Source organism: Amblyraja radiata, chromosome 17 (assembly GCF_010909765.2).
Source record: "Amblyraja radiata isolate CabotCenter1 chromosome 17, sAmbRad1.1.pri, whole genome shotgun sequence".
NCBI classification, from domain to species: Eukaryota; Metazoa; Chordata; class Chondrichthyes; order Rajiformes; family Rajidae; genus Amblyraja; species Amblyraja radiata.
Genome location: NC_045972.1, coordinates 29,824,267 through 29,847,866, shown reverse-complemented (window position 1 = coordinate 29,847,866; position 23,600 = coordinate 29,824,267). Strand labels below are relative to the sequence as shown.

Here is a 23,600-nt window from a genome sequence, read left to right as displayed (position 1 = left end):
CTCTAACTAACTCCCATGCTTCTCCCCCCCCTTCCGGTTGCACCTGGCCTCTGACCTATTTCTCCTTTCTCACTGCCCCCTGCCTGCCTCCTGCTTGTTTCTTCCCTTTGTCTTCACAATTCATACTCTGCAATCCTGCCTCATATCTTCTGCTTTTATCTCTGGCCTTTGTTCCAACCATCTGCTTATCAAAAAACCCCTTTGCCTCTCCATTCTTCCAGCTTTCTCCTCCCCCCCCCCCCCCACCCACAATCTGTCTGAAGAAGGGACCCGGCCCGAACTGTCACCTACCATGTTTTCCAGAGATGCTACCTGCCCTGCTGAGTTACTCTCACACTTTGTGTTTCCTTTGTTGTCTTTTATATCTATGTATGCGTTCTGCTCTCTGTACTACTAGGCTAAAATCACTCCTCACTTATGCTCTTACGTAGTTCATTATTATTCTACTTCACACCCCCCTCTGGCGTTTTATATTTCAAACACCTGGTACACTGAAATATTTAATTCTAACCTTGGTCACTATGCAATCAGGGTTCAGTAATTGCTATCAGTTAAATGCATTACATTTCGATTTATGTCATTAGTTTGTCTATTTTGCAATGAATACTTCAATATATCAGATACAGTGTCTTTAGTATTAACAATTTTCTTTGAATTAACTTTGTTTCCTGATGCACTATGATTGCTGAATCCTATTTCGCTTTCTGTCTCACTCTGCTTATCACCCCAAACAGCTACTTTGCTCTGTTGTCTTGCCCTTTCACTTTGAATCTTTAACTCATCCTTTCACTTGAACACTGCCATGACTTTATTCAGTAGCGGACTGGGTCTAAAAATATTGGTTGCCAGGAGACAAAGGGGGCCCACTTCATCAGGGGCCCACTTGATATAGGGGGCCCACTTCATCAGGGGCCCACTTGCCATCCGGCAAGCTGACACCCTGGCCAGTCCGCCACTGACTTTATTATATTAAGTGCTTATTTGCTCGGATGTTTATCTCTGACAGTTTTGGTTGAGAGAGTGCCAGCGGAATATTATTCCCACCACTGCAATGGCACCCTCACTTCTATCACTCTAAACCATGCATTTATCTGTCTTATTGCCTGGCTTGGTTTAATAATCCTGGGAGTAAATGGAGTAAAAGAGTGGATGAAGGATCAGGGAAGATGCATTCCAAAGACTGTACTGGATTTTACAAAATCAGGTGCCATTATGAGTTGTGAGGATACCTGGATGTTTGCTGGGCAGGTTAATGGGAGATAACGTAGTAGATGCAAATTGTGCTCATCCACTTTGGCAGATAAAGCAGAAGAGTGTCATATAAATGGTGAGAGACTGGAAAATGTCGGTGTTCAGGGGATCCTAGCACGTGCAAACAAACAAACGCACAAACATGTGCACACAGACATGCACACACAGCAACACATGCACACACAGCAACATTCGCACACAGAGCAACACTTGCACACACAATGCATATGCATACATACAAACCTGCACACCCACGCAAACCTGCACACACACATACCTGCACACACATACAATCCTGCAAACATACAATCCTGCACACATACAAACCTGTACACACATACAAACCTGCAAACACAAAACCTGCGTACACACACACACACACATAAATACACAGACACAGAGACTCATACAAGTGCATGCACATTCATGGAGTATACAGTAAGTGGAAAACCCGCTACAGCATCTTCCACCATTCATTAACCACTGTCCTATCACAGGAGGCAATTGTTCCTGTTCCCCTGTGCAGAAGTAGCAGTGGGTCTCACTTCTGAATGCTGATGACAATCTCAACCATTTTGTCTGTAGTGAAATATGTGTCACGGTGGCACAAAGTTAACCTCATCGATGGGTATGTAGCAGATTATTCTTCACACCTAAATGATAGAAATGAAAAAATAAAGTCTGTACATTCACATTTTAAAAGGTTCATTGCCTTAAGATGGAAGTCAGTTTGGATGGGTAATAGACCCAAAGGAACAACAGATAATGCTTCATCATTAACAACTGTATTAAAGATGATTCTCATTCATGCTGATCTAATGGAACCTTTAAAATATTTTGATTGATGAGTAAACACTCAGAAATCCATACAAGTAAAGAAATTGGTAAATTTGTAATTGCAATGATGAAACTGTTATTGTTTCACTTGAAGCAGTGTCATAACAGACACCTCTGGACAAATAGCAGGGTAGCCTTGCTATTTGTCCAGCTCCCGCCCATCCATAGGTATCTGTTATCTGAAGATCATTGATCTAGACTACAAGTTTCAACCCACGGTGGCAATTTGGCAATTCAAGTAATTTCAAGTAATTAGATAAAATTCTTGAATTTAAAAAATACTTGTTTCACTTACGATAACTGTGAAACACTAGATTATTGTAAAAACCCATCTGAGTTAATAATTCTCTTCAGAGAAGAAAGTCTGCAATTATTATTATCAGTTCTGGCCCTTATGTGACTCCAGAAGCACGCTTGAGCTGACTCTTAAATGCTTCCTCAATTAAGGGGCAGTTAGAGATTTGTGAATAACACCACATCCTGCGAATGAATAACAAATAAAAGGCAGTATGGACCTTGAAACTGTGCTGGTTAAGCTATGCTCCTGTATGAGTTGCTATTACAATGATGGATCTATACAATGCATTGCAATGATCGATCTATGCAAAGCAGGCGGCAAAAACCCAAACCAGCCCATTATAGATAATGTTATGAAAAGTGCATGTGCAATACATTTGGAGGACAAGAGCATTCTGTCTACATTACAGGAATGATAAAGACTCAATGTGGAGACCTACTGAAACACATTGCTTGGTGCATGTTTGCTGATTGGTGTGAACCTCCACTATGCAATGCTTCATCAGGCATTGTTGTGATTGAAAATATGAAATGTACTGGCTACATATAGGTGAACAGAGATTTCTTAACAGTGAAGCATCTGAGGCTGAGGGAAGACATGAAAGATGTATATAAAATTATGAGATGAATAGACAGTGTTTTTTATGCAGACAAAAAGATACTGGCACACACCTTTAATAAACATACTGGTGGTTGGAAAATAAATTAATGATGTTTAACTTTTTAAACATGCCAATACGTTGTACTGATGGATACCATCACCAAAATCGTTAGGTATATAGGTAGAATAAGTTGTCTTATTCTACCTATAAGCTGTCTTATCAAAATATGCATTTGATAAGGTCCCACCTAGGAGATTAGTGGGCAAAATTAGGGCACATGGTATTGGGGGTAGAGTGCTGACATGGATAGAGTTGGCAGACAGGAAAGTGGTTGGCAGACAGGAAACAAAGAGTAGGGATTAACGGGTGCCTTTCAGAATGGCAGGCAGTGACTAGTGGGGTACCGCAAGGCTCGGTGCTGGGACCGCAGCTATTTACAATATACATCAATGATTTGGATGAAGGGATTCAAAGTAACATTAGCAAATTTGCAGATGACACAAAGCTGGGTGGCAATGTGAACTGTGAGGAGGATGCTATGATAATGCAGGGTGACTAGGACATGTTAGGGGAGTGGGCAGATGCATGGCAGATGAAGTTTAATGCAGATAAATGTGAGGTTATCCACTTTGGTAGCAAAAACAGGAAGGCAGATTACTATCTAATAGGCGTCAAGTTGGGAAAAGGGGAAGTAAAACGGAATCTGGGGGTCCTTGTACATCAGTCTATGAAAGTATGCATGCAGGTACAGCAGGCTGTGAAGAAAGCAAATGGCATGTTGTCCTTTATAAGAGGAATCAAATATAGGAGCAAAGAGGTCCTTCTGCAGTTATACAGAGCCCTAGTGAGACCACACCTGGAGTATTGTGTGCAGTTTTGGTCCCCTAATTTGAGGAAGGACATTCTTGATATTGAGGGGGTGCAGCGTAGGTTTACAAGGTTAATTCCCGGGATGGCAGGACTGTCATATGCTGAGAGAATGGAGCAGCTGGGCTTGTACACTCTGGAGTTTAGAAGGTTGAGAGGGGATCTCATTGAAACATATAAGATTGTTAAGCGCTTGGACACGTTAGAGGCAGGAAACATGTTCCTGATGTTGGGGGAGTCCAGAACCAGGGTCCACAGTTTAAGAATAAGGAGTAAGCCATTTAGAACGGAGATGAGGAAACACTTTTTCTCACAGAGAGTGGTGAGTCTGCGGGATTCTCTGCCTCAGAGGGCGGTGGAGGCAGGTTCTCTGGATGCTTTCAAGAGAGAGCTAGATAGGGCTCTTAAAAATAGCGGAGTCAGGGGATATGGGGAGAAGGCAGGAACGGGGTACTGATTGGGGATGATCAGCCATGATCACATTGAATGGCGGTGCTGGCTCGAAGGGCCAAATGGCCTACTCCTGCACCTATTGTCAAGGGCATGGATAATGTATATAGTTAGAGTCTTTCATTCAGGGTTGAAATGTCAAATACCAAAGGGCATAGGTTCAAAGTGAGAGGGGAAAGGTTTTGTGAGGCTAGTTGTTTTTATACAGAGAGTAGTAGGTGCCTGGAATGGGCTGCCAGGGAGGTATATAGACCGTGTGTAGGAAAAGGGATTAGTTAGATTGGCATCATTTCAGGGAGAGACATGGTGGGTCTTTGCTTTACTGTTCTATGTTCTGTATTTCATGAGTCTGCTGTCATTTACCTCATCTGCTTGGTTTTTGATGATGGTGGTACAAAATATGTACAGTAGTAATACCACCCTTTGTCATGTGTAGGAAGTAACTGCAGATGCTGGTTTAAACCGGAGATTGACACAAAAAGTTGGAGTAACTCGACGGGTCAGCATCTCTGGAGAAAAGGAATAGGTGACGTTTCGAGTCGAGACCCTTCATCAGACTGAGAGTTAGGGGAAAAGGAAATGAGAGATATAGACTGTAATATTGAGAGATATAGAACCAATGAATGAAAGATGCAAAAAAGGAAAGATGATAAAAGAAACAGGCCATTGTTAGGTATGGGCTAGATGAAAACGAGTCACAGATAACGAGACTCAACAAGACGACTTTGAAGCTAGTACAACTTGGGTGGGGGAGGGATGGAGAGAGGGGGGGGATGCAAGGGTTACTTGAAGTTAGAGAAATCCATTTTCACACTGCTGGGTTGTAGCAGCTCAAACGAAATGTGAGGTGCTGTTCCTCCAATATGCGTAAATTGTGCGAATCACCCTGCGATCGCAGGAAATGTAACACTTATCTGTACGCACTCTCACTTCCATTCAGGAAGCCCAGCAGCTCTATCAGGTGAGACAGAGATTCACATGCACCTCTTCAAACCTCGTCATTATATTTGGTGCTCCGATGTAACCTCTACATCAGTGAAACCAAGCGTAGATTATGCGACCATTTGCTAAACACGTGCTCTGACCTACCATATTTCCTGGTTGTTTGAAGGAGGGTCCCAACTCAAAACATCGTTTGTTCATTCCCTCCTCAGATGTTACCTGACTCGCTGAGTTCCTCCGCCACTTTGTGTTTTGCTCAAGATTCCAGCATCTGTCTTTTCTTTTGTTTTTATATAAGGTGATTGTTAGGAGGAGATCTTGAGGTGATTTTTTTCTTCCAGAGATTGTTTATAATCTGGATAATAATTGCCAGTAAATGGGACCTGGCAGTCCCTTTTTGTGCTGCACAACTCTATGAGAATGTACAAGACAAAGCCTGTTGTGTGGGAACATATGAATGTCAAATATATGAAAGTGATCCATTCCCCAACGTTCATGATGATGATGATACTTTATGATACTTTAATGTTAGGTGCAGTGAAATTCTTTATTTATGCATACAAAATACACAAAAGAGTCACCACAAAGGCGTCGACAAAGTTACCACAGGTTCACATCCCTTCTTCATCCCCCCATGCCGAGTCCCCATTAGTTCTCGGCGATTTGGCACATCCACCGTGGCCCGACCTAGAGATTGCGACCTGGGCCCGACCCCATCCTCGGCCCAACCCTGTCCTCGGCCTGACCTTGAGGCTCCAAGCCAAACTTGTCCTTGGCCCGGCCCAAACCGATTTTGGGGCTGTGACCCATTACCTCATCCGCGGGGATCTAGGAGCCCGACTCAATCTCGGGGCTCCGACCTGACCACCTCACCTTGATCACTCACTTCGCTCCAACATGTCTGCAGGCCACGACACCTATGGGGCGAGTCCTCCTCTGTCTTCCAAGCCGGGCCTGCACATCAGGAGTGTCCCTGCCTGTGTCCATATTCGAATGTCTATATTCCTTCTCTGCTGAGCAACTGTTCACAGTGATTGAGTTTAGTCTGAGAGTATTACTTTGTTTTATCATGTAAGTATTTTTAATGATTGTTTTTACATCCTACTTCAGTGATCCAGTATGTGGAAACTCGATTTGGATATTTGACTTGTTTTTGTGTTTTCTTTCCACAGGAGTTGGATGATGAGCAGGGTGTGATTTATTCCAGTCTCAAGCCTTGTGGAATTATTGACCCTTGCTCGATTGTGGAGGTTCCGTTATTAGTGGAGGCACAGAGCCTTGCAGAAAAGAACATAGAACTGTCTATTACAATATTTGGCAAAAGTCAATTCCCTCTTGTGAGTTTTTTCTGCTAACAATATAATCTTAAGTGGAAAGATTTCAAATGGAGATGTGGTCTGTGATTCAGTGCCTGGTCTTTGTCCAACATCTATAGGCAGATGTATCAATAGGATCCAATACTTGCCAATGTAATGCCATAGACCATATGGTGATGCACATGGTATTGCTAAAGTATTTCCAAGAATTGTATTTGGTAAATACAACTCTTCAAAATTATCAGAAATAAAATCCATTAGCCATTTCTCGGCCTGCTTGACCAGCTGATCAATATCCCATTGTAATTCTTGACAACCATCTTCACAAATTACATTAACACCTATTTCTGTGTCATCTGCAAACTTACTAATCATGCCTTGTACATTCTCAGCCAAATTGTTCATATTGATGACAAACATCAATGGGCCCTGCACCGATATTTGAGGCCCATTACTAGTTACAAACCTCTAGTCTGAAAATTAGCGATCCCTGTTTCCTACCATAAAGCCAATTCTGCATCCAATTAGCTAGCTCTTACTGGATCCCACGTGATCTAACCTTCCACAGCAGTCTATCACATGGAACATTAAATAGGCCTTGCTAAAGTAAAATACTTTGACCTAAAAGGAAGAAAAACACTTGCAATGTCTCAAACTCATCTCCCTTCACTAGTCAATACTACCAGCTGGATTCTACATAAAAACTATTCCCACACAGGGGAGAGGAGAAAGAATGGGCATAAATTTAGGGCAGAGGAATGCGTCAATTGGAGGTTCCTCTGTAGGTGAGGATTAAAGTATAAAACCATGATAAAGCTCATAATTTTGTCCACGTTGTGCGTCCAACCTTCTTTGCTCTTTGATCTGCCATCTTTGTTCTAATAAGGAAGCAAAATGTAACTACTTTATCAAATACAATTCTTGGATATACTTTAGCAATACCACATGACAAATCATTATCGCACAAAAGCTTTAGTCTTTTTAACTCGTTAATCATTACCATACCTAAGATTTTAGCAATGTTAATTGCACATATCACAAAGTGTTAAGAAACCATTAGAATGTAAAACAGTCTGAAGAAGGGTCTCGACCCGAAACATTACCCATTCCTTCTCTCCAGAGATGATATTAGTCCCGCTGATTTACTCCAGTTTGTTGTGTCCATCTTCGGTTTAAACCAGCATCTGCAGTTCCTTCTTACACTATTTTAAAACTATTACAAAGTCCTTGCTCACTTTTACATCACTCTATACATACAGTCATAGCCTCATAGAACCATGCAGCACAGAAACATTGCCCAACTTGTCCATGCCGATCAAGTTGCCCCATCTAAGCTAGTCCCATTTGTCCACATTTGGCCCATATTCCTATAAACCTTTCCTATCCATGTACTGCCCTGGTGTCTTTTAAATACTGTTAAAGTACATGCCTCAACATTCCTTCCATATGACCCATTCAGAGGGTCATTTATTTATTACCCTCGGAATGAAAAGTTGCCCCTCATTAGTATTAAACAGAGTCATAGAAGCATACAGCGTGGACATAGGCCGTTTGGCCCAACTTGCCCATGCTGACCAAGATATCCCATCTATACTAATCCCACCTGTCTGCAATTGTCCTGGATCCTAAATCTTTCCTATCCTTGTACCTGTCCAAATGGATTTTAAATGTTTTAATAGTAGCTGCCTCAGTTACCTCCTCTGGCAACTCGTTCCATATACCCACCACCCTTTTGCGAGAAGGTTGCCCCTCAGGTTACAATTAAATCTTTCCCCTCTTATCTTAAATCTATGTCCTCTGGATCTTGATTCCCCTGATCTGGGTAAAAGACTTTGTGCATTTAATCTTTCCATTACCCTCATGATCTTATACATCACTAAAAGATTACCCTCATCCTTTGGTCTCCAATCCTAGCCTGTCAACCTCTCCCTCTAGCTCAGGCGCTTGAATCCTGGCAACATCTTCATAAATCCTCTCTGCAAATGTTCTAGCTTAACAACATCTTTCCTATAATAGGGACCAAAACTGAACACAATACTCCAAATGTGGCGTCACCAATTTCTTGTACAACTAACATAACATTCTAACTTCAATACTCAATACTCTCACTGATGAAGGCCAATGTACCAAAAGACTTCTTGACCACCCTATCTATTTGTGAGGCCACTTTCTGGGAACTATATACTTGTACTGTATGATCCCTCTGCTCCATAGCACTCCCCATGTCCCTACCAGTCACTGTGAAGGTCCTGCCTTTGGTTTGACTTCCCAAAATGCAACAAGTGCACTTTCTGCATTACACTCCATTAGCCGTTCCTCAGCCCACTTGCACAGCTGATTAAGATCCTGCTGTAATTTGTTATAACCATCATCAGTGTGTATGATACAACCTACTTTGGTGTCATCTGCAAACTTATCTTGTCTTATACATTCTAAATCGTTGATATGAATCACAAACAGCAATGGCCCCAGATTCAATTCCTGAGCCATAGGCCTCCACTGTTCTATATTCATAGCCACTGAACATAGGCCTCCACCCCCACCCCCTGCTTCCTTCCATGAAGCCAATTTTGTATCCAATCAGCTGGTTCTCCCTGGATCCCACCTTACAGCTCAGCCTATTGTGTGAAACATTTTCACCGGCTTTGCTGAAGTCCACATAGACAACATCTATGACTTTTGCGCTTGTCAAATTTCTTGGTTACCTCTTCAAAAAACTCAATCATATTCCCGTACAAAACAATGCTGACTATCCCAAGTTAAACCTTGTCTATCCAAATACATATAGTGTGAAGAAGGGTACCAACCTGAAAGATCACCTATCCATTTTCTCCAGATTTGCTGTCTGACCCGCTGAGTTACTCCAGCATTTTTAATCTATCTTTGATATAAAGCAGCATCTTTTTTATTTAGGTTTGGGCTTAGATTTATAATTGGTATTTGTAGTGAGTTTCTGGAAGGACCATTCAGAAGCCAGATAAAAGAGGGTAAGAGCTATTCCTGCGTCTGGCGGCATGCATTTTCAAGCTTCTGTATCTTCTGCCCGATGGGAGCGAGGAGAAGAAGGAATGACCTGGATGGGACAGGTCCTTGATTATCTTGTCTGCTTTACTGAGAGCATGAAATGTAGATGGGGTCAATAATGGGGAATTTGTTCTGTGTGATGGACTGGGCTCTCTGCAATTTATTGTGGTCTTAAGTTCCCAAACGAAGACCTGTTGAGGTGAAGGATAGCTAGATACGAGTTTGTGGGTGAAAGGAATAGAAAACCATGCTCTTAAATAAGATGAAGGAAAATGAGGGGAGACTCAGAGAATTATAGTACTATTATACCACAGAAAGTCATAAGCCCATTCTCCTGATTGGATTTTTATCTGAGAAATCCAGTTAGTCCTATTCCCTCTCTTTTTTACCCTGAGTGTGTTATGTGGATGCATTAGAATGTAGAATATAGAACAGTACAGCAGAGGGACTGGCCCTTAAGCCTACCATGTGTTTGAAACTTAACTAATCCCAACTCCCTAGAGATCTTGTATATCTCTTAGATTCAGATTCAATTTTCAGATTCAATTTTAATTGTCATTGTCAGTGTACAGTCTCCATTCCCTGCCTGTTCAAATGCCAGTCTAAATGCCTCTTAAACGTTGCTATTGGATCTGCTTCCACTACTAACTCCCCTGTTAGTGTGTTCGAGGCATCTACCACTCTCTGTGCAAAAATAAACCTGCCTTACAAATCTCCGTTCAACTCTCCCTGTTTCACCATAAACCTATGTCCACTATTGTTCGACATATCACCTTGGAAAAAATACAATATCAACCCTCTGACTAATCTCTCCTTCTAGCCAATACACTCCAATCCAGGCAATACCCTGGTGAATCTCTTTCACACGCTCACTAGAGCATCAACATCCTTCCTGCAATGTGGCAACCAGAACTGCATGCAATACTCCAAATCTGGTCTAACAACATTTTGATTCAGCTGCAACATGACTTGCCAACTATTATATTCAATGCACTGACAGATGAAAGCAAGCGCGGTATACCCCTTCTTTACCATCTTATACCCTAGTGTTGGCACATTTTAGGGAGCTAAGAGCTTGCATGCCTAGATCCCTGTGATACATCAATGGTCCTTTGGGTCCTGCGGATTATTTTGTGCTTCAAGGGCTAATTGACCAGTTTCTATAACTTTCATGTTGGGTAATTGTAAGTAAATGTAATTCTCACTGTCTATACTTATAATAACTCAGTGCCAACCATCCATTAACCTGACACAATATTTTCTCTTTCGTTTTTTTCAAACTAGCGAATCCAATTATCTTGCATAGGTGAGGGGCCGGTAGTCTATGTTACTGCTACACAGATCGACTGGGGAAAGATCCGTGTACTGACCGATGTCCCCAAGACCATCTGCCTCTCTAACGAGTCACTTATCCCAGCCAACGTCACGGCCAGAATGGTAAGTCATTTGCAGTAATTAAAAAGGGAAATTGCTCGATAAAGACACTAATTGCTTCACATGTGGGATTTCATGTACATCTGTCATTCTCGCAGCTTCTTTCCTCCTTTTAGAAAATATGTTTAGGTAGATAGACGTTGTGGCTTTCAAAAATAATTGCAGGATTCAACACATACTAATTCATACAGTCTCAGTTGCCTATTATGTTTTATCAAAGCAACAACCAAATTTTAATGATTGCAGCGTATTCACCTTCTTGATCTGCTGTTTACTAAAAAAAAATAGTATAAAGCCTGTCATGAGATAATACTTTTTTTGTTGCACAGGAACACTAATTTAGTGTTCAGGGCAGTGGAAAATTGTTTTAAACTAAAGACAATTTTCAAGTTAGGTAAGGTCATTTAAGCTGATACCATAAAATATAACCATATAACCATATAATGGTCCCTTATATGTTATATGGTTATAAAATATGATAGAAATGTTTGATTTCAAGGGGAAAAATTCCACCAAACTCCGTAAATAAGTAAATAACCTGGAGTCTTATTAAATTTAAGTGCATATAAAAAACAGAATGAGTTCTGATAAAGGGTCAGTATATATTGCTGCAAGTACCATGCAACTCAGAATTTGCAACAGACTAACAAAAGGAAGTCAAGTATGTGTAGGACATATGCAGTAAATGGTAGTGTATGAAGGTAGTGTGTGAAGGGTTCAAATTATAGATCCTGTAAAGTAATAAACACAGGTCTATAGGATAGTGAAGAATGCATATGGCATACTAGGCTTCAAAGATCCAGATGTAGCATATAAAAGTTGCGACATTATGTTGCATCTTTAGATCAGATCAGATACATTTATTGTCATATATACCAGGGTACGATAAAATTTGTTATCAAATGAAGCTCACAGGATACATGATAATGGCAGATATGACAATAAATGCAATGATGAAAGCAAAGCAGCAGTATGGATCAAAGATTGCAGTTCAATCCGAAGTAGTGCAAATAAAAACTAAAGGCAAACCTAAAGATTGGGTTGGTGCCGTAATTGGTCACACAGTCCTGGTTGTACAGGGAACAGAGCAGGGAACTGAGCACACACCATTGAGGAGTTCCAATGTTGTTGATCTGGGTGCAAATGGGGCTAATAGGTAATTAAATTGGAAGGTTGAAGATGTAGACAAAGATTATGCTGTTGATTGGTATACGATTTCAGAATCCATTCTTGGTCCCCATCTGGGTTGGCTGCTCTCCCAGAGCTTACCCTTGTGAAAGTAGATCAAATTTCTGGGACCCAGATGTATGGGACAGAGCCAGCGGAGCATGGGGTGACATGCCATGGTGGAACTATGTTTGCCTGTTCAAAATGGGTGCAAAAGGCATTGAGATCATCTGGGAGAGATATGTCATTGGCAGAGGAGCTGCACAAAACACTGGTTAGACCTTAGTAAGTACTGTAGAACTGCCTGCAGTGTAACATTTTTGCCAGCAGAGAACATGCATTTACTGTAACCATTATAAACTATAGAAGATAGACACAAAAAGCTGAAGTAACTCAGCAGGACAGGCAGCAGCTCTGGAGAGAAGGAATGGATGATGTTTCGGGTCGAGACCCTTCTTCGTCACCCATTCCTTTTCTGCAGAATCGCTGAGCGTCTATCTTCGGTTTAAACCAGCATCTGCAGTTCCTTCCTACACATAAACTATAGAAGGGTTTATTAGGAAATTCTGCAGAAAGAGGCACATAAATCACTCATTTGGTGATAAAGTGATAACAATAAAATCGGATGCACTATGATTGCATTGGGATTCAAAGGGATATCATGGAACACTGCACAAATTCCAACAAGCATACAATAGAGAAGTTAATTAATGAATTCTCATTCCATTACAATTTTATCGTATTAGCAGCACTTTGTTGCTAATTGCTACAGCATGTTTTGAACATGTTAACAGATTAAGATTCTTGTACATCTTAGTGTCTGTTTTTACATCTTTGCCTATCTCTTATTCAATGCGCCCCCTGTGCTGCAACTGAACTGGTTGAAAGCAAATAACTTGCAGTGGAAGAAGCTAAAGATAGCTTTGGAGGATAACCAGGAGACCTTGATTGCATTGTCATGCCATGATTGGTTAGAGCCTGGACTGACTGATTGATCAGCAAGGGCATGAGCAGAAACACCTGAGATCACAAGGGCTGCCTTCCTGACAGAGACTCTGTCACAATAAATAAAGGGAAGTATTTCATATTTGCCTTAATCATTTTATCTACATCCCCTGTCACTTACAAGAATTGAAAGACATGGACTTCAAAATCCTCTGCTTCTCTGCTCTTGTTTATTTACATAAATTCATAAGACATAGGAATTAAGCCGTTAGGTCCATCCAATCCAGTCTGCCATTTTTCCCTCTCAACCTCCTCAACCCCATTCTTCTACCTTCTCCCCATCACCTTTGACACCCTTACTAACTAAGAACCTATCAATCTCCGCTTTATAAATACCCAAAGACCTGGCCTCTACACCCATCTGCAGCAATGAATTCCACAGATTCACCACCCTCTGGCAGAAGAAATTCCTCCTCATCTTACTAAGGTTATTCCTTGTATTCTGAGGCTGTGCCGTCTTGTCCCAGACTCTCCCATTAGTGAAAACATTCTCTCTACATTCACTCTATCCAGGCCTATCATTATTCAGTAATTTTTAATGAGATTCTTCTCTTCATCCTTCTAATCTCCAGCAAGTATAGGCCCAGAGATGTCAAACGCTTATCGTACCTTAACCCAATCATTTCGGGATCATTCTTGTAAACCTCAAAACTGCACACAGCACTCCAAATGTGGCCTGACCAGTGTCCAATAAAGCATCAGCATTACATACAGCTTTTATATTCTAGACCTCTTGAAATTAATGCTAACATTACATTTGCCTCCATTTCAACCTACAAAAGTTAACGTTTCAGGAATCCTGCATCAGCACTCCAAGTTCCTTTGCACTTCTGATTTCTGAATCTTCTCCCCATTTTGATAACAGTCTATGCTTTTATTCCAATTACCAAAGTACATGACCGTACACTTTATTATGTTGCATTCCATCTGCCACTTCTTTGCCTATTCCCCCAACCTGTCCAAGTCCTTCTGTAAACTCCCTGCTTCCTCTACACTATCTGTCCCTCCACCTATCTTCGTATCATCTGCAAACCTGGCTACAAAGCCATCAATTCTATCTTCCAAATCATTAATATACAACATTAAAAGTCATGGATCCAGCACCGACCCCTGCGGAACCCCACTAGTCACCGGCAGCCAACTAGAAAAATCACCCTTTATTTCCAACCTTTGTCTTCTGCCATTCAGCCAATCTTCTATCCATGCTAGTATCTTCCCTCTAATACCATGGGCACTCACCTTGCTTTGCAGCTTTATGTGTGGCACCTTATCAAAAGCCTCCTAAAAATACAAGTAAACAACATCTACTGACTCTCCTATCCTGTTACTTACTTTTTCAATGAATTCCAACAGATTTGTCAGGCAAGAAATTCCCCTTCATAAAACAATGCTGAAGGGCATTTTATCATGTCCCTCTAAGAATAATAATGGTCTCTAAGATCTTACCAACCACTGAAGTCAGGCTAACCGGCCTATAGTTTCCCCTCTTTTGCCTTGTTCCATTCTTGAACAGTGGAATAACGTTTGCAATTTGCTAGTCCTCTGGACCCACTCCTGACTAAGGATTCTTGAAAGATCACTACTAATTCCACAATCTCTAAAGCTACTTTTTTCAGAACTTTGTGGTGCAGTCCATTTGGTCCAGGTGACTTATCCACCTTCAGCTTTCCAAGCACCATCTTCTTAGTAATAGCAACTCTTCTAACTTCTGCCCCATGCCTCTCTTGAATTTCAGGCATATTGCTGGTGTCTTCCACTGTGAAGACTAACAAAAAAATTGTACTTAATTTGTCCGCCATTTCTTTATTCCCATTTACGACTTCTCCAGTGTCATTTTCCAGTGATCCAATGTCCACTCTTGTCTCCCTTTATTATATATCAGAAGAAACTTTTGGTATCTTCTTTAATATTGGCTAGCTTCCCGTCATCTTTTCTCCTCTTATTGCTGTTTATGTTGAGTTCTGTTGGTTTTTAAGTTTCCCAATCCTCTAGTTTCCTGCTAATCTTTGCAATGTTTTATGCCTTCTCTTTTATTTTTATGCTGTCTTTGATTCCCTTTGCCAGCTATGTTTACCTCATTGTCCCCTTAGAATTTTTTCTTCTTCTTTGGGATGAAAAGATTCTGCGTCTCTTTGATTACATTTCCTGAATGACTTTCTTTCTTGTAATCAACTTGCAACTGTCTTTTATTTCATCCTCAAACTTCTTTTGTTGTCTATATTAAAGTCATCAATATGCACCACAGCACGCTTTAGAACCAACACTCCTGTCTGTAAAACCCACTGCAAACTGTGTCCATCAATTAAATCATCTGTCAACCATTAGCCTTTGCTTTCTGCCTCTCAGATAATTTGTAGCCAGGGTTTTGTTTTCCTTTGGATCCATTGGGCTGTAATTGACCATGTGGAAGGTTTGTTAAAATCCATGTAAAATATATCAAATGCCTTGTCTACGGTGGCACTCCTTCTTTTCAAATCCATGCTGACCATCCTTGATCAAGCTATGGCTATCCTAAAGATGATTTAGACAATTTTCCAATAAGTCACCATGTTAGTTTGATTTGCCATTTCATTACCTTGTCTGTTAAATTTGCCGTCATCCAGTCATAGAAACATAGAAACATAGAAAATAGGTGCAGGAGTAGGCCATTCGGCCCTTCGAGCCTGCACCGCCATTCAATATGATCATGGCTGATCATCCAACTCAGTATCCTGTACTTGCCTTCTCTCCATACCCCCTGATCCCTTTAGCCACAAGGGCCACATCTAACTCCCTCTAAAATATAGCCAATGAACTGGCCTCAACTACCTTCTGTGGCAGAGAGTTCCAGAGATTCACCACTCTCTGTGTGAAAAATGTTTTTCTCATCTCGGTCCTAAAGGATTTCCCCTTTATCCTTAAACTGTGAGCCCTTGTCCTGGACTTCCCCAACATCGGGAACAATCTTCCTGCATCTAGCCTGTCCAACCCCTTAAGAATTTTGTAAGTTTCTATAAGATCCCCCCTCAATCTTCTAAATTCTAGCGAGTACAAGCCGAGTCTATCCAGTCTTTCTTCAAGTCCTGACATCCCAGGAATCAGTCTGGTGAACCTTCTCTGTACTCCCTCTATGGCAAGAATGTCTTTCTTCAGATTTGGAGACCAAAACTGTACGCAATACTCCAGGTGTGGTCTCACCAAGACCCCGTACAACTGCAGTAGAACCTCCCTGCTCCTATACTCAAATCCTTTTGCTATGAATGCTAACATACCATTCGCTTTCTTCACTGCCTGCTGCACCTGCATGTCTACTTTCAATGACTGGTGTACCATGACACATTTACAATTTCGTTGTACATGGTTCATGTTACAATGACAATAAAGAAACTATTCTATTCTACACCCAGGTCTCGTTGCATCTCCCCTTTTCATAATTGGCCACCATTTAGATAATAGTCTACTTTCCTGTTTTTGCCACCAAAGTGGATAACCTCACATTTATCCACATTATACTGCATCTGCCATGCATTTGCCCACTCACCCAGCCTATCCAAGTCACCTTGCAACCTCCTAGGATACTCCTCACAGCTAACACTGCCCCCCAGCTTCGTGTCAACCGCAAACTGGGAGATGTTGCATTCAATTCCCTCGTCCAAATCATTAATATATATTGTAAATAGCTGGGGTCCCAGCACTGAGCCTTGCGGTACCCCACTAGTCACTCCCTGCCATTCTGAAAAGGACCCATTTACTCCTACTCTTTGCTTCCTGTTTGCCAGCCAGTTCTCTATCCACATCAATACTGAACCCCCAATGCCGTGTGCTTTAAGTTTGTATACTAATCTCTTATGTGGGACCTTGTCGAAAGCTTTCTGGAAGTCATCTGCCCTCTAATCCTGTGACAATCTGCCTGTTTTTCTATATTTTATCATGCCTAATACTTATGTTCTTCCTCCTTAATCACAGTGTCTGCATCATCTTTTTTTGTGAAGACATGTTAAGTATTCATTGAAAATCAAACCATACTTTAGTTTAGTTTAGTTTAGTTTAGAGATACAGGGCGGAAACAGGTCCTTCGGCCCACTGATTCTGCACCGACCAACGATTCCCGAACATTAACACTAGCACATTAGCACTGTCCTACACACACTAGGAACAATTTTACACATATACCAAGCCAATTAACCTTCATACCTGTACGTCTTTGGAGTGTGGGAGGAAACCGAAGATCTCGGAGAAAACCCACGTGATCAAGGGGAGAATGTACAAACTCCCTACAGACAGCACCCATAGTCTGGATCTAATCCGGGTCTCTGGCGCTGCAAGGCAGCAACTCTACCACTTCACCACCTTGGCCACCCTTTAGACTTTAAAGATTCATAGAAACATAGAAAATAGGTGCAGGAATAGGCCATTCAGCCCTTCGAGCCAGCACTACCATTCAATATGATCATGGCTGATCATCCAAAATCAGTACCCTGTTCTGGCTTTTTCCCCATATCCCATGATTCCCTTTGCCCTAAGAGCTAAATCTAGCTCTTCAGCATAGAAACAGCCCTTTGGCCCACCAAGTCCGCACTGATCAGTGATCACTCTGTACACTAGCGCTATCCTACACATTGGGGAAAATTGACAATTTTTACAAAAGCCAATTAACCTACAAACCTGTACGTCCTTGGAGTGTGGGAGGTAACCGGAACACCCGGAGAAAACCTACGTCAAAGGGAAAACATATAAACTCTGTACAGACATCATCCTTAGTCAGCCTTAAACCCGGATCTCTGGCACTGTAAGGCAGCAACTCTAGTGCTGTGCCATTGTGCTGCCCTTAATCTTTAAAAGCCCTATTTTTTTCCTTTTATTATATTCTTGCCCCTTTATCCATCCATTAAACGTTTGCATTTATAAATCCCCTAAATTTACCTGCAAATATTTTTCATGCACTTTTTTGCCTTTTTGACTTTTTTTTACATTTCACTTTAGTGCTAAACACTTCAGATATTTCTGCAGTATTAAGATGTCAATGATGGACCTGAGTTTTTAATTACTGTAGGATATTATTTGGTCCCTTTTTTTATCAGAAAACTTGCTTGTTGTTTATTCTTTGCTGTCTCTTTGTTGTCTGTGAGCTCATCTATGATGTCCGTGTGAAGTCCCCAAGCGCTTTAAAAGTTGAAAAAACTCTGCCGGACAAAGAAGAATCTCAGATTTAATATATTAGTTTGCACGAGATAATTAGATGCAAAATCCTAGCGTGCCAGGAAATATAGGAAATCTATGTTGGGGATTTGTTGTATAACACATAAATTGTTACCATTTCAGAGTACTTCTCAGTTTAACTGCATGACATAGATTTATTTTACCAAATAATTTATGTTGTTAGTGATGAATAACATAATTTAAGTTAAATGCACTATTTCACTATTGATCGGAACTACTGAAATGGAAAGGCTGATGGATTAGAGATGAATTATTGTGATATGTCAGCGATACTTTGACCAACAGCACTGTTGATGAATTGGTTGGATTAGAGGGGATGTGTCAGTGTGAAAGCCAACTTGCAATTGGAATGGCAGCGTCATTTTATAGTTACCCTGAAATTCTAATCAGCCTTGGATCAGCTTCAACCCCTAGCCTTTATTTATTACAGTGTCTGAAAAGCATGGCACTGAGCTGGTAATTACCAACATCATTAACATGCTCAAAACTATTTAATTGCATGTTTGCATGCTTTACATTTGTAGCTGAAGAACTGTAAGTTTTGGTGGAGTTAATAAGGATCAGGTGCAGTTTTACAATAACGAAGACACAGATTTCATATAATTGGCATCAAGATATATTTAGACTACAGAGTTGCAGATCTGGCGTGCACCTTCTGAAAGGGTGGTGAACACAGATTCCATGGTATCTTTAAAAGACAAATTAGATATATTAGATAAATGATAAATTAGTTATATGTTTGGAAATGAGTATTTTACAAGTCTATCAGAATATAACAAAATGTGCTGCATTGGACAGGTTCTTGTATGTCGGACGGCCTCCCGTTAAATTATTTAATTCTATAAGAATACAGCTACATTCAGGTTTTTCTCCCACAATCCCTTGTCCGTAATAAAAAACATTAAGAGTTCAGTCGTTCTGTGTTATCACAAGTACAGAAGTAAAGTGAAATTATTTTTTCACATACAGTTCAGTAAAGTATTACTATACATAAGCATGATCCACAATTGTACAATGTGTATAGAAATAGTCCACTGAGACCTACAAGAGTCACCAGGCTTTGTCTCTAATTCCAAATTCCAAGTTGTTTTTAGTGCAGCTAGCCATAAAGGCCTGTTGTCCTGGTGGTGTAGCATGGTCACCCTGGCCAAGAGAAGCTGTAGGCACCCTCCACTGGTGCTCCACTGCTCTAGTCCTTGTTTGTCATCAAGTCCGTTCCACCGTATACCAGTAAAAAAATTATTAGAACAGTTGGAGAGGGGACAGTTTATGTCGTATGAAAATGTTGAATAAATCTTCCCCAAGTCCAACCAAATTTAACGAAGGGTTCAACAATGTCACTCCTAATTTTTTCTAAATTAAAACATGATATAGTTTTGGAGTACCAATGGAGTATGGTCAGAGGATCGGAATCTTTCCATTTAAATAAAATAGATCTTCTGGCAATTAATGTGGTAAAAGCAATCAACCGATGGGCGGAATGGGACGGATGAATAGAATCTAACATTGGTAGCCCAAAAATTGCAGTAATAGGTTGAGGTTGTAAATCCATACCTAAAACTACATGCTTTTGGAAATTTATTTCCAATATTTTTCCAAAAGTGGGCAGGACCAAAATATATGAGTCAATGAGGCCACTTCAGAATTACATGTCACAGGTAGGATTTATTTGACCATAAAAACAAGCTAACTTATCTTTTGACAAATGAGCTCTGTGAACCACCTTGAATTGTATCAAAGCATGTCTTGCACACATTGAGGAAGTATTAACTAATTGAAGAATCCTCTCCCATTTCTCTATAGATAAAGAAATTTGAAGTTCTCATTCCCAGTCATTCTTAATTTTATCAAATGTATCTTTTTTTAATTTCAAAATCAAAATCAACTCATAAATAGTCATTATTAAGCCCTTCTGATAAGTGATAATAAAATGATAACATTTGTTTCTCCCTTACATTCACCGCTCCTGTTTTCATGAAGTTGTTGACATATATAAATTCCATTCACTAGTATCAGCTACATAATTTTTGCATCCTGGTTCTTGGTACAATGGTTCTTTCAGTCTTTCTACCAAACTTATCTCCAATCTCCTAGACTGAGGAGTCAGCACCCACCTCAACTGGATCTTCAACTTCCTGACCTATAGATCACAAACAGTGAGCATATGCATAAAGTGGCTTCCCTATAATCCACAACACCAATGTCTTGCAAGGTTGTGCTTACAGGTCCTTAATATATTCTTTATATATTAAGAGTATGTGGCCAAATTCTGCTCATTTTCCATTTATAAGATGACACCGTTGTGGGCTGGATTTTGAACAATTACTAGATGGAGTACAGGAAGAAGATAGACAGCTTAGTAACGTGATGCCAAGCCAACAAACTCTTCCCCAACGTCAGTAAGGATGAGCTCATTAAACAGGATTGTGTATAGCCCCATCATCAAAGATGCCTAAATGGAAATAGTCGAAAGCTTCAAGTTCCTCAGTGAAAATACCACCACAATTTGTCATGGATCAACTGCATTGAAGCTATGACCAAGAAAGTGCACCAATGCCACTACTTCCTCAGAAGACTAAGGATGTTTGGCATGTCTCCAACACTCATACCATCTTCTGCAGATGCACTATAGAAAGCATCCCATCGGGATGTATTGTAGCTTGGTTGGCTACTGCTCTATCCAAGACCGTAAGAAATTGCAGAGTTGTGGATGTAACCCAGTCCATTACACAGACCAACCTCCCCACCATCGACTCCATCTAGACTTCATGCCACCTTAGGAAAATAGCCAACATAATCAAGAACATTTACATACAGGTCATTCCTTCTTCTCCACCTCCTGTCGATTAGAAGATACAAAAGCTTAAGAAGATACAGAAGCCCCAGATTCAGGAACAGCTTCTTTCCCAGTTATATCAAACTACTGATCGGTCTTCTCATCAGCAAAGGTTGTAATCCCGATCTTCCAACCTACCTCTCATCATGGCCCTTGCACTTTTTAACATTTGCATTTTCTTTTTAACTGTAATACTATAATGTTGTAACAAAATGTTCTATGCTCTGGTATTTTTATCTTTCCACTTGTACTTGCATATGGCTTGGTTGTTCTCAAATCTCAGTATGATTTATAGACAATAGACAATAGACAATAGGTGCAGGAGTGGGCCATTTGGCCCTTTGAGCCAGCTTTGATTAGGCATCTTTGAGCCATTCAATGTGATCATGGCTGATCATCCCCAATCAGCACCCCGTTCCTGCCTTCCCTCCATATCCCCTGACTCCCCTATCCTTAAGAGCCCTATCTAGCGCTCTCTTGAAAGCATCCAGAGAATCCGCCTCCACCACCCTGTGAGGCAGAGAATTCCACAGACTCACCACTCTCTGTGAGAAAAAGTGTTTCCTCGTCTCCGTTCTAAATGGCTTACTCCTTATCCTTAAACTGTGGCCCCTGGTTCTGGACTCCCCCACCATTGGGAACATGTTTCCTGTCTCTAGCGTGTCCAAACCCTTAACAATATTATATGTTTCAATGTCTCATCCTTCTAAACTCCAGAGTGTACAAGCCCAGCTGCTCCATTCTCTCAGCATATGACAGTACCGCCATCCCGGGCATTAACCTTGTAAACCTACGCTGCACTCCCTCAATAGCAAGAATGTCCTTCCTCAAATTAGGGGACCAAAACTGCACACAATACTCCAGGTGTGGTCTCACTAGGGCTCTGTTCAACAACAGAAGGACCTCTTTGCTCCTATATTCGATTCCTCTTATAATAAAGGCCAACATGCCATTCACTTTCTTCACTGTCTGCTGTACCTACATGCTGACTTTCATAGGCTGATGTACAAGGACCCCCAGTTCCCGTTGTACTTCCCCTTTTCCCAATTTGACGCCATTTAGATAGTTATCTGCCTTCCTGTTTTTGCTACCAAAGTGGATAACCTCACTGGTTCCATATGGCTATTTTTTTCTCCTAATGCTGATTAAAATACCCACAATTGGCGATGGGTAGGCCACAGAGCCCGGAGAATGTGATCTGAAAATTGATCACATCTCTGGGAAGGTAGGAACTTGAAAACAAGTTTCCTCCGATCCCCTCTGCACTCCCCCCACATAAAACAAACCGAAGAACATTAAAACCAACTTTTAACAAACTCAAAAATAACAAAAAGAAAGAAAAAACTAACAGACTGCAGGCAGGGCTGCCATAATGTGTTTATCCACATTAAACTTAATCTGCCATGCATCTGCCCACTCCCCCAACCTGTCCAAGTCACCCTGCATTATCATAGCATCCTCCTCACAGTTCACACTGCCACCCAGCTTTGTGTCATCTGCAAATTTGCTAATGTTACTTTGAATCCCTTCATCCAAATCATTGATGTATATTGTAAATAGCTGCGGTCCCAGCACCGATCCTTGTGGTACCCCACTAGTCACTGCCTGCCATTCTGAAAAGGACCCGCTAATCCATACTGCACAGCATGCAAACTAACCTCCTCATTGTATCTCATCACATGTTGCAATAATAAACTAATTCCATTCTGGTTTATATTCACAGAAATTTTTGTACAGATTAGGTCATTTATCTTGCTTCATAACACTAATGGATTGTCCCTTATCTATATCTTAGGCACTAGAAAACTCAAAATGGCACTTGGAACCCAGTGAAACTGTGGTCCCCCCTCATGGACATGTTGATGTGACTATTGTAGCACATCTTGATGACACCATCTGGTGTGAAGACAAGTTGCACTTATTGATAGAGAACGGTCATTCAAAAAGCATCTGTGTGCAAGCCAAGGGCATTGGATGTACCATCATATCTAACAAACCCTTTGGACCACATCTGAATCTTGGATCAGTATTCAGGCAAGTAGCTCCATCCAGGACCTTCCAGTTGAGGTATCTGAAACATTTAATGGGGAATAGTTTTAGAGGTTAAAATCACAGAATAGGAAAAGTAAGTGTGGCTTGTTTTAACCACCTGATCATTGTAAATTAGGTTGAGACCACTAGGGGCGCCGGGGAGATGGCAGCCCTGCCTGCAGTCTGTTAGTTTTTTCTTTCTTTTTGTTATTTTTTAGTTTGTTAAAAGTTGGTTTTAATGTTCTTCGGTTTGTTTTATGTGGGGGGAGGGCAGAGGGGATCGGGGGAAACTTTTTTTCAAGTTCCTACCTTCCCGGAGATGTGATCAATTTTCAGATCACA

At 40.9% G+C, this 23,600-nt stretch overlaps 1 protein-coding gene across 1 annotated transcript in view; it reads left to right on the top strand.

The window, feature by feature from the left end:
* hydin (HYDIN axonemal central pair apparatus protein) overlaps positions 1-23,365 on the top strand; it is a 109,946-nt gene extending 86,581 nt beyond the window's left edge. Inside the window, exons 17-19 of the mRNA XM_033035971.1 lie at positions 6,419-6,583; positions 10,871-11,023; positions 23,023-23,365. Of these exons, the coding sequence (XP_032891862.1) occupies positions 6,419-6,583; positions 10,871-11,023; positions 23,023-23,334 (630 nt within the window). The 3' untranslated portion in view covers positions 23,335-23,365. The remainder of the gene's footprint in view (positions 1-6,418; positions 6,584-10,870; positions 11,024-23,022) is intronic.
* The last annotated feature ends 235 nt before the right edge of the window (positions 23,366-23,600 follow it).